The sequence below is a fragment of the Rutilus rutilus genome, assembly GCF_951802725.1.
Source record: "Rutilus rutilus genome assembly, chromosome: 9".
NCBI classification, from domain to species: domain Eukaryota; kingdom Metazoa; phylum Chordata; class Actinopteri; order Cypriniformes; family Leuciscidae; genus Rutilus; species Rutilus rutilus.
In genome coordinates, this window is record NC_140223.1 from 29643902 (window position 1) to 29656301 (window position 12400).

Here is a 12400-nt window from a genome sequence, read left to right on the forward strand (position 1 = left end):
ATCCAATTTTAAGGCAGCACAAATATTTTAAGTTGAAACAACACATTATTAGCTATTCTAACGTTGAATTTGAAATGTTACCAATTGCAATTGCAGCAGTATTTTGTCACAAAAATAAATATTTTACATATTTACGGTAGGAAATTTACAAAATATCTTCATGGAACGTGAGCTTTACTTAATATCCTGATGATTTTTGGCATAAAAGAAAAATCGATCATTTTGATCCATACATACAATGTATTGTTGGCTATTGCCACAAATATATGCAATATGTGACTGGTTTTGTGGTCCAGGGTCACATATATATACAGTGTATACAGTATATATATATAGAGAGAGAGAGAGAGAGAGAGAGAGAGAGAGACATGTCAAACTGAAACTGTAAAATGTGAACACCCATTAGAATAACATTTTGCAGTGTCATTAAAAGGCCACTAGGTGTCAGTGTAATCGTTTTTTACAGACACAAACACACTGCAGTCCCTTTATACAAAGAGGTGAGTAGAAAAAAGAAAAGTGTCAGGAAAGCAGCACAACCACAGCAGATGTCGATGTTCAACCAAACAGTCAGTGCACTTATTTCTTTGGCAGCAGTCAAAGGACCGCTTCCATATGTCCTTCTGTGCACTACTGAAAAATGTATTCAAGCTGTGTAATTATTGACTATTTATTGTTGATGATTAGGCAGAGTGATAGTGACTAGGCTGTTTTATGGTGATTATTAAAGGCCCACTGAAGTGCCTTGAAAAGCGAAGCCCCTATCACCTATATAGTGCACTATGTGCCATTCACCATAGATAATAATAAATGTGTGAATAAGAGACTAATTTCAGCCGCAGCTTCAGCGTCTATGTATAATGTACGGGGGTGTGACGCTTCATTTTCTAAAGAGCATTTGATTGGACAGAAAATCTTTTTATTATTTTATTTATTTTTTTATTTTTATTTTTTTATTGCATAACAGAACAATAACAACATATTAGGCAAAAAAAAAAAAAAAAAACCCTCCATTTTGATTTCATGGGGACTTGTTAATCAAAGAAGAAAAGACAAAGAGAAAATCACTCATTGCTCTTTAGTAGATTTATTATTAATTTAGGCCTATATTTAATTTATACAGTGAAGGATTTTTGAGGCCAGAATATTCCATTCCCTCTCTTAGAGGTGATTATACAACTTTGAGCTCATAATTAAAAAAAAAATTAATAATAATAAATATAAAAAAAAAACAGAAATGTATCAACTGAAAGCAATTAAATGTAAAACAACACTAGTCTTCACTGTATAAAATAAATATAGATTAATTATATTAAATCTACTAAATAGCAGTTAGTGAATTTCTTTTTTCTTTTCTTGTTTGATTAACAAGTCCCCATGAAATCAAAATGGAAGTTTTTTTTTTGGCTTCTAGTTTCTGTGGACTTTTATTTTAGTTTTTTCTGTACTGAGCTTGTGGGAAATCTGCAGATTACAGTTATTGAAACAAACTGAATCAACTCTAAACTGACTTCAGCTGAATGTTGACACTATTTTCTTTTTAGAGCTGCTTTGCATCACTGAATCATTATTTCCCTGTTTAACCCTGTAAAGCTACTTTGCAACAATCCGTATTGTATAAAGCGCTAAATAAATAAAGGTGACTTGACTTGACTTTATGCAGAAATCGGTGTCAAAAATGCTCCACAAGCCCCCATAAAAGAAGAAGGTTAGATAATGAGGTTAGAAAATGATTTTCTATGATTTAGTTATTAGCACAAACAGCATGGCACTAAACACCAACACCAAGGTCATGGTTTGAATCCCAGGGAACGCAGCAACTGATAAAATGCATCATTTGTAAGTTGCTTTGGATGAAATTGTCTCTTAATGCATTAACGATAACTCTTAGAAGAACAGTAAATAAAAAGTTAGCACATGCAGTTTTTAAAGAAAAAATATTTGATATTAATAAAACAAATATGTCTAATATTAATAAATGTAGCCTATTTTTTAAATAAAAATTAGAAACATCAACATTATATCATCAGCATGCACCAATGCTATATTTTCTAAATGTCATAATCATTTGTTAACAAACAAGTATTCATTACTTCAATGAGCTCATTATATATGCATTAAATTATTACATTGTTTAGATTAATACATTTTTAGCTAACTGTGACTTTGTATATTTACATTTCTGAAATACTTAACTAAGACAGTTACCTCTGATAACAGATCACTAAACTGTAATGTGGACTCATGCACTTTCTGTAAAGCTGCTTTGAAATTAGCACTATACAAATAAACGTGAATTGAATATCATAATACTAATAAATGTATAATGCATGTGCAGATATTTGATAAAAATGTTATACAGACTAGTCTCATATTAAAATTATTAAAATATTATAACTAAATTAGACCATTATATAATTAAAATTTTAAAAAATAATTTAATATTTAATATAATATATATATATATAACAAATATATTTAACAACCTCCACAGTAGATTGTGGCTAATGGCTAAATAAACATACAAAATAATGAAAAATATCTGCTTAATGAAAAACTACAATAAACTTTAATAAACAAGTTTGCATTTAGGGCCAGGAGATACAAAATAGAATGAACTAAATTAGAATATAACTAGCTACATATAATATAATACATAATATAAAAACAATAGAAGTCAATGTAAAGTCGACACCGTTAAATAAGCGCGTGTGTGTGTGTGTGTGATTATGGTAGTGAGGTGGCAGGCAGAGTGTGATTAGCAGGGAGTGAGTGAGCGACTGCGCATGCGCCGCGCCGCAGATCGTGAGCCCGGCTTGAAACGAAGAGGAAGCGCAGCTCTTTCGGCCTCTCTCTGCTTCTGTCACTGACAGAGGACGAGCAAACCTCCGTCCACCTGCCGTTTTCTCTCACCGGCGGGACGGGGAACCGTGCAGAACCGTGTGGTCGTGTGTTTTTGGAGTGTTTCAATACAAAGTCTCCATGGAGTCTGATGGGAGGAGAGAGCAACTGAAGACGAACCTCAAACACTAGGACGGTCTAGCACGAGGACCCGAGGTAACACAGCTCATTTTAAACGCTTTAACATATGGATTTGCTGTGTTTTACATTAACTTACATGTGTTTTTTTTCAGCAATTGATTTGGGTGTTTATAAAGGGGGAAATGTGGGTGTCAGTGGCCTCGTGCCGCTACGAAGCCAGCTGCGCAATTCAGCCGCATGAAAATAAAGATAATAAATACAGTGCCGTTGGTTATGAATCAGCTATTTATGACTGATTTTGTTAAGCAAATGTGGGTATTGCAACTCATACTAGTTCAGATCTGCTCTTGAGCTATTTAAACCCATACCTGGCTACGTAATAGCCTACATAGGTTAATGTGTTAATTATTCAGATTATTATAATGTGTTAGGTTTATGCTATCCTTAATATTGTGCATGTAAAGCTATACATTCAGACCTTTTAGATGTACAGTATAGTCAAGAAAGGGTTGGTTTACATAGTTTCAACTTATAAGCGTTAACTAGTTGGCAGATGAGTTGATGAGTAACTTGATAACATTTATTACACGTCATTGTGAAAAAACGTTGCATGCCTCTTAGCCTATGTCAGTGGAGTCCCCAGATAAAAACATGAATACAATAATAATTAACATTGTTTGTTTGGTGTTTACACTCTAAAATTGTCCATTTTGTGTTTTTGTTTTACTGGGGGTCAAATTAACCCCAAATCAGAAACGAACAGTGCAGATCAGTAGGTCAGAAGAACGTGATAATTTGAAGGCAAAGAATATCACTCAGGTTACAGAAAGTGATTTATTACAAAGTATCTCGACTAATTGCCTCAAAATGACTTGCGTCACTCTTGCTTACCCATTTTCACCTTTATATTGTCCTAATTCAGTTACCTGTCAGAAATGTGTTTAAAGCAAAAGTTTAGGTGGGGCCTACATTATTAATATATTACAATATATTAATATACTTTTATTATACATTATAGCGATAAAAGGAATACATTCAAATTTATAGGCACCATAATTTAATACTGAGCAATAAAAAAATAGGGACTTTTATCAGTATCTAAAGAGCTCTTCTGAGCATGTGCAGATGCAGAATAAGTGTCATAACTAGTGATTGAAGAGGAAAAAGGTGCGTCCCAATTTGCATACTTATGCACTTTTCTATGCTGCTTTTTAGTATCAATCAAAAGTGCAAGTTGTGTGTTCACACTGAGAAGTCAGAAAAGGAAAAAGTGCACTTTAAATGTACTTAATTAAAACTACGTGTGCGCTCAACTGTCACAGCTTTCTTTACAATAGCGGAGGAGAAGAGGCTTTTAGTCTCTAACTTTGACAAAATAACCTTATAAATGAAAATTCATACTCTACACTGAGTGCAGTGTACAGGCCTTATTCAGAGCAGCGGTATGACAGGTATGAAAGAGAGGCTGTGAGGGATAGACTTGCTGTGTTTTCAATGGCATCTGCTGTAAAAAAAGCTGTATAAAGCTCTTAGATCACTTATTTTCCACTGCTCATGGCTCTCTGGGTTTTTTTGTCTACTGAAATTTCTCTGAAAGATATGTTTTGCAGCGTTTCGTCAGCAGAACAATCCAGAAACACGGTAAAAAGCAGTGCAACCCACTGAAGAGATGTAGCCTATGTGTATCCCTCACAGCCTTGACTCCCGATGGCGCTGCTGTGAATAAGGTCTAAAGTGCGTCATTTGGGACAACACTGTGTAAACCGTGTGTTCCATTTGCCAGCGTTCTCCTCTATATTATCTCAGGGTTAGGTTAATGCTTGACTTGACATGCAGGGTTGGATTGTTGATTCGATGTGTTGTAGTTGACGAGATTTCTCTCTCTCGTATCTAAAACCAGCTCTCCCACTATGGAGCTCAGCAGACTGGTGACGTACTGGACTGTATGTATATGCTTCTTGTTGGAATGTCGAGCGGACAAACCCAGTCAAGTAATCCCAGACCCCTTACCAGCGGACAACGGCGTCTCCGGTGAGTATATCCTGGAATTACGCTCTTATATTGGGGAAAAGTAGCTGTGTCATCATAGATGAGAGCTGACGGCCATTTCTACAAACAAGATGCACTTCAAAACGTTCTGTGCTTTGCAGCCCCCTTTGCCAGTGCCGAATAGACTTATTTAGAAATTGTATGGGGGTCTAAATGTGGCCCGGCTGAGAATAGGAAGGGAATGCATTCTCTGTTAAGCGCTGTGCTCACTTGAGCTGTGTCAAATAAAGGTGCCTAGAGCATCATAGCGTGTACAATTTCTTCCGTAATGTGTTTTAGGCCCTAAAAAGGTAGTCCTTACTTAAGAGTTCATCTGGGTTTAACTGGAGAAGATTGGGATCTGTTGCTTCTTGCCCGGATGCCTCTAAAAAAATAAAGATAGATAGATGATTATTATTATTATATATAGCTGTATGTGTGTGTGTGCAGGGCTTGACATTAACACTTGTCTGGACTAGTGGATTTCTTTTTTAAGGGGCAAGTGAAAGAGAATTTTACTTGCCCGACCTGACAAGTAGCCTGGATAAAACGTCAAAAACTAGGGAACCACCAAAAATGCGAGAATGTTTCTGATTTTATTTCATTTATTGTAAGTGGCGACTGAAAGTAAATAATAATATATAACGAACTGATGGTAACTAAGTTGCGCTGTTGAGGCTTGCACAGCCTCTCAAGGAGAAATCAAAACAAATGAGCGCAGCACACAAAGAAACTCAGTTAACATACTGCGGTAAATTAGGTCACTTACATTTTAGACGCAGTATTGATTGTTTTTGTTCTGTTTCAGCGGTGAAAATAGTTCCAAACAAAGATCACAGCAGAAGACCATAGCGCATCTCACAGGATCACTCAACCGTGTTTCATTACTGAATGATTCAACGTTTTGAACGAATAGGTTGAGTCAAAGATTCAGTGACCCATTCATAAAACAACTGCCTCTTGCTTCTGAATGAATCAGCCGTTTGGACGAATATGACTCGCTCATTTAGACAGTCAGTCACCTGCCGTCACCTGCTAGCAGTTTAGTTTCTTCATGTTTAAAAGTATCATTTCCAACATTTCTTATTTTTATAAAAAAAAAATATTTCAAACAATCTCATAACCTTATTTAATGCATTTGTATTTTTTCAGTGTAATTGATTTAATTTGATTGATAACAGCTAAGGGTGTAACGATACACAAAACTGACAGTTCGCTATGTCCCACGGTTTTGACGTCTCTGTTCGGTTCGGTTCATTTAGGTGGGGTGGGGGGTTTAGAAAGCTAAAATTGCTTCTTCTTTTTTTTAAACAGTGCTTTAATTAACAAATTGTGTCCTTGTCTTTAAATTAATTCAATTGCAAGTAAACGTTTCGCAAGGATAAAAAAAATCATCTGCTAATGCTGTAAACTATATAGGAGCCCTTACTTGCACATTATTATAACATTAAAGCTTAACAACAGAGCCTAGACTTTTAGCCTAAATTCAGTTGCTATTTATTTTTAGATATAAAAATAATCAACACTCAAGTAACAAATTGTATGAAAACATGTAAACTGCACATAAGGCAGTTTTTACATTAACATTTTTACTCTAATATATTATTGAAATATAATCATTTACACAGTTGCTGTCATTTGCATGACAGATATTTTAAACGTACATTAAATAATCAAGATGTCATTAACAGGTTAAGTAAAATATAATATATAGGCTAATATAGTGCATTTATTTAGTGAAAGAGTTCATTTCCTTAGCAAACCAACAAGCTGTGGAGACTGAATGACTTGCCTGAGGTAAATAAAGCTATGTGAAAAACTAAGCGTTTTATTGACGTATTTCCGCTGTTGAAACACTGACTGAGCGATTACACGAGTTATGATGCCTTTCAGTAAGTATACTGTATCTTTCAACATACCTTCAGGTGTCCATTCATGTTTATTCTGTAACTGAGGAAGAGAATCGCGTTTACTCGCGCTCCGCGCTGCCGCTTTAAATGAGGAGCCTAGTACGGTGATCTGTCACGCCACATCAAAGAGCGCCAAAACGTCATTTAATGTTTGAATTTCGTGATCAAATAGACATAATTTGAAAGATTACACCTTGCTTATTATCGAATGTAACAAAACACTGAGCTTATTGCGATTAAATGTGGTTAATGGTGGTTAGGCAACGCTGTATTCGTTGTGTACACATAAGACATGAGGTCCAATGAGCCGGGACAGCAGGGGGCGTGTTCGGTACGCCATGAGAGTATCGCGATTCGTATCGTGGGTGGTGTATCCATAGACAGTATGGGTGTATCGCGGTTGTTCGGTTCGGTTCGGTTCGAATATCGTTACACCCCTAATAACAGCCCTATAGTGTCTTATTATTCTAATTGAATTTATAGATCAAATTTAAGAATTTAAAATGAAAGATGAAGCGTACATGTAATAAGATTAAGAAAAAAAAAATCCATTTATAAAGGTAAAAAAAAAGAAGAAAGAAGTCCTTGGGATAAATATCACAAATATGCAGATTTAAATATGTCAACGCTGATAGAACACTGATGAGGATATTGCTTCAGAATAAATGTTTACAACACAAAAATACTATTTTTATTCCAGACAAAAAAAACAATACATGTATCTCTTATTTGACATATCAATCCACTTACCAAAGAAATGGCTGAAAATTGCTGAAATGTGTTGATTTCTGAAGGGTCCCGAAACCAAAGTTTTTGGGTGTTTTTGTGTGAGTTCCCCTGAGACAGCATGCACATGTTTGGGGCTAACTCAACATTGCCAAATATTATTGGTAATTTGGTATGCATTAAAAAATGTCACTGGATTGGTTAAAATAATGAGCAGCATAAAATGATTTGAATTGAAAGTGGGCTTAATGAGTACACTTACAACAAGTAGCGCTGTCCCACTTTTGGTGCGTTTAAGGTTTCTCATACGCAACAGAAATGGCAGCTTATAAGTCATCAAATTATCACACAGTTTACTGTGCTGTCACCTTGTGTTGACATTGTGAAACTGCATGATTTGTAAAATATTCGTGGCATGACACACATAATATATTTTAATGCCCCCGGGCCCAACTTTGGACACCCCTGTTTTATAGTCACGACTGTTTATAGCAATCTATTTGAGGAGAACAACACAAATGTTAAGTGGACAATTTTCTTAATGCAGTTACTGTTTACATAGCTAGTATTATTACATGTGAACCTGCTGATGTTAGCGTTGGGTTTGTGTATTATCAGTCATGTTCTGGCTGAATTGCTCTTGCGTAATTCAACTTGAAGATGTAAAAGTTGTGCTTTACAATGAATAGCGATGGCCTTCTGGTGGTCTTGCTTTTTCCGTGTTATGTTAACGAATCAAACCATCTGATCTTGATGGCAGCATAATGACATAAGAGCCCTTTTGGAAAACTGCCTAAAGTCCACAGTGTGTTTCAAAGCTTTTGTTGAGCTGGAATAGATCCCAGTCATGAGGTGATACTACACCATTCGGCTACTGGCTGAACGAGTTTTTCACACTAAATTTCGTGTTGAATTGACCTGTAGAGAGTTGCATGTAACTTTGCAAAGTAGTTTCTAGGGCTGTCCCTACTAATTATTTTGGTAGTTGAGTAATCAGGCGATTATTTTGGCGGTTAATCGAGTAATCAGATTTTTTTTTGTGGTAATAAAAACAGACCTAAGCAAACAATAGCTTTTAAATAAATACATACATAAATAATAACAATGAGGCAATAACAAGTGTTTCAAATAAAGTATCAAAATCAAGTAATTATATTTTAGTTTTATAGAAAACGCGGTTAAAATACATAATATAACATGCATAATATAGACAATCAACTTATGTACATTAGGCTTTGTATTATAACAAATGCCTGCAGAAGGGGGCCAACATTCTGGTGTTACACTTTACAGTAGATCAAATCCTGGTTTAATATTGGCCAAACAATATTTAATTCAAATGTTAACTAAAATCTGTAATATTTGGCAACTTCTTTACAGTAGAAATGCTACAGCCACTGTAATTATTATTTTTTTATAAGAAAATGTGGACATAAAAACACACAATCTCAGAGCGAGGGTTTAGACTTTTATTTTGAAATCGCAATGAACAGTTTGCATATTTAGAAACATATAATGATGTATTCTCTTGGGTTTAAAGATGATTCACCTTACAAGTCTGGTGAAATGGCGCACATTGCGTTCCCAGATGAACGTTATGAGCAATCCAAACTCACAGCATACGCAGAGAGGGAGTTTAAGACGCGCTCCACGCACGTAAGTGATGTGAATGGAGCCGCTCTTGAGACGCATGTAAATAATTAAATCACTCAATAGCATTATCTATGCTGTAGTATGTTTTAAAAATGGTTTTAATACATGTGCAGCCTTAGAAAATGGTCTAATAATGCGGTTCATGGATTCTCGTCAGTGGAATGCGCACCGTCCGGTATTTTGCCGGTTACTTGACATGGGTAAATTGCAATCGAGGTTTTTTTTTTTTTTTTTTTTGGAGTATTCGAATTTAATCAAGAAATCGTGACAGCCCTAGTAGTATCACATTAATTCCATGTGGTGTCTTGAAATTGTTATTTTGTATCTTTTAATACATTTTTGTGTTATCATACTTCAGTGATAAAGATATTTAAAATGGCAGTTGGTGTTACTTCCACTTCATTCATCACACTGGGAACTAAAGTTCAAGTCGAGTGCTTTGCATTGTGGGATAGAGTTACTTGCACTCACAGTGTGCACTGTTCTATACTGCACGATCTGGTAAAGGTAGTAGAGAATCTGGGTATCCCGTGCAGAGAATTTGCATACTTTGCACGTAGTTAGAGTAGCAAGTTTGCATGTTTTTTCAAATTCGAACATAGCCCTGTTCTGATCGGGGTAAGTTATTTCACATGAAACTGGTTAATGTAAATATTTCATAAGGATAAGAAGTTTGCAAAGCAAATTATCATGTGCGCAGTGCGTCTCCTTCCTGGCGGTTTATAATGTATATTTTGTGGTTATGGCATATTAAAGGTGCATTGCGCAAGTCTGAGTTTTTGCAAAACTATGCCCCCTTCTGGCGACACGCGAAACTGCAACCAGAGTTGTGCACGCGGTTACGTGGAGTTTGCGTTGGGGTTTGGGATGAACTAGAAGCCGGTCTCTTTGAATCCATCTTCTACTTTTGCAAAAGTCGCTTGAGTTGTCTTCGCTGATGCGGATAATGGCGGCGAATACACAAACCTGCCAGACATAGCCAGGTGAGCGTGAACGCGTGCATGACGAATCCCTCTTATTTATTTTACTGTACAGGATTATAGAGGCAATCGCAGTGATCATAGAAGGGCTCATTCAGCCCATCAGGCAATTGTTTAAGCATGTATGGGTTAGAAAAACGGGTATTTTTAACATGAAAAGTTGCTTAATGCACCTTTAAAGTTGAACTATGCATAATTTTAGTCACTCTGAGTAAACGTGTGTTGGTTAGATCTGTTCGATTACATTTTTTGTTTAAAATAGTTCACAATTCTTAATAGACAACGAAACAAAATAACATATAGCATGTTCTGACTAAATGTTAATTGCTGCAGTCTATTTAAAAATATTTAAATTGATTTAAAAAAAAAAAAAAAAAAAATTGGTTTGAATGCATGATTCTGTGACTCACTCATAAATAATTACTTAAGAGCATTTTTGAATGAATCCTTTGAATGATTGATTCAGTGACGAATACATTTAAATCACTTGTCGCCACCTACTGGTGCAACGATGTAATTGACACAGTCTTTTGAAGCAAATACAGTTATTTATAGCAAAAGGTGATTTACTCTATTTTGATCTACCGTAGACATCAGTGTTTATATCCGAGCTATAAACTTTTATCCCAGTACTTCTGTGATATGAATTATTGTAAGACAGGAATAACAATATTGTGTGGTTTAAAAAACTGTTTGTGAATCTGTTTCATACAGCACACATATACACAGTAATTCTTAATCAAATGAATGCTGAAATATTATTTGGGGTGATTTTCGACTGACCTCAGAATCATGTATGGGTGTTATCCAAAAGAATTTTTGAAATATTTGATATATTTTGGATTTTATGAGTTGTGACTCCCGGGTCACGTTGCCTGATTAGGGTATAAAAAAAGGACCAAGTCATTAATCTGTTAACTGTTACTGGCCCACTTGCCACTGCATTTTTAAAACAATTATATCCTATACTTCCTCTGATCTAATGTTGACAAATTATATATCATTCGAAAGCTTACGAACTCAAGATTCAGCCTATGGAAACTGTTTTGAAATCGGACCTTGCGTTACTATAAAAATGGTACTTTAACCCCTTAACTCTCAGCCCCCTTTTTGAGAATGGACATTAAAATGCACTATTCAAACTTAAATGGTTGTAATTCAAGAATGCTTATAGACCTAAGTTTGGTCTTGTTTTAAAGAAAACACTCAGCAGATTATTGCTGAAGTGAAAGCACTTCAAAAAAATGAAAGTGTGAAAAAGTTACGGAAGTTTAAATTTACAGTAAATCAAATATACTGTACTTAATATTCTTTTATATATTTTACAAAATATTTTTTACTGTAAAATTAATATAAAATCAAAGCCATATATCTTACCAAGTTGTGTTCCAAATTTGAAGTTGATATCACAAAACTTGAAGTTCCCATGAGATTTTGTTTAGGCGTAATACCAAAAATAGCCACCGGGTGACATACATTCCATTGAATTTAATTGTGTGCATTCTGCCGTGACTAATTATTAATTAAATTATTTATTAATTAAATGAATAAATTTCTGTCACAAAATATCGAACCTTGAGACTCAGACCTTTCTGACAATATTTTGTCAAGATTAGAAAAGGTTTTGATCATAAATTCTGAAACATGATTACGCCCAAAAGGGGTGGAGCCAGATAAAATAATTTAGAGTACCGTTTCTATTAGGGCTGAACGATATGGACAAAATTTCATATCTCGATTTTCATGCCAGATATCTCGATATCGATACAATACGATATGACTACGTAAGTACCAAAAAAACAATACATTTAGAGTTTGTAAAATACACACTGATGTCTATGGAAGAGGTAATAATAATCCTTTCCATTATAATTCGACACGTTTTATTCATATCAGATACACATTGTGTAAGTAACTTCAATGTTTACTCTATTCTATTCCCAGTTCACCAGCCACTTACTTTTAAGTATTTCGGGAGAAGTGGATGAATTCACGTGTTGTAAACATAGAGGTTGTAAATCCAACAGATCCGATTCTCTGAACTGCATCTGCGGCACAAACTAACACGGCGGTGCCCATCGCGCATACAGCTCAACTAATGCGATCGTTATAAAGGTGTTT

The 12400-nt window shown here is 35.2% G+C and overlaps 1 protein-coding gene across 3 annotated transcripts in view; it reads left to right on the plus strand.

Annotated features, from left to right (window-relative positions):
* The first annotated feature begins 2709 nt into the window (after positions 1 to 2709).
* stim1a (stromal interaction molecule 1a) overlaps positions 2710 to 12400 on the plus strand; it is a 51353-nt gene continuing 41662 nt past the window's right edge. For all 3 annotated transcript variants that reach the window (XM_084418115.1, XM_084418116.1, XM_084418117.1), the window contains exons 1-2: positions 2710 to 3057; positions 4883 to 5013. In XM_084418115.1, the coding sequence (XP_084274241.1) occupies positions 4893 to 5013 (121 nt within the window). In that variant the 5' untranslated portion in view covers positions 2710 to 3057; positions 4883 to 4892. The remainder of the gene's footprint in view (positions 3058 to 4882; positions 5014 to 12400) is intronic.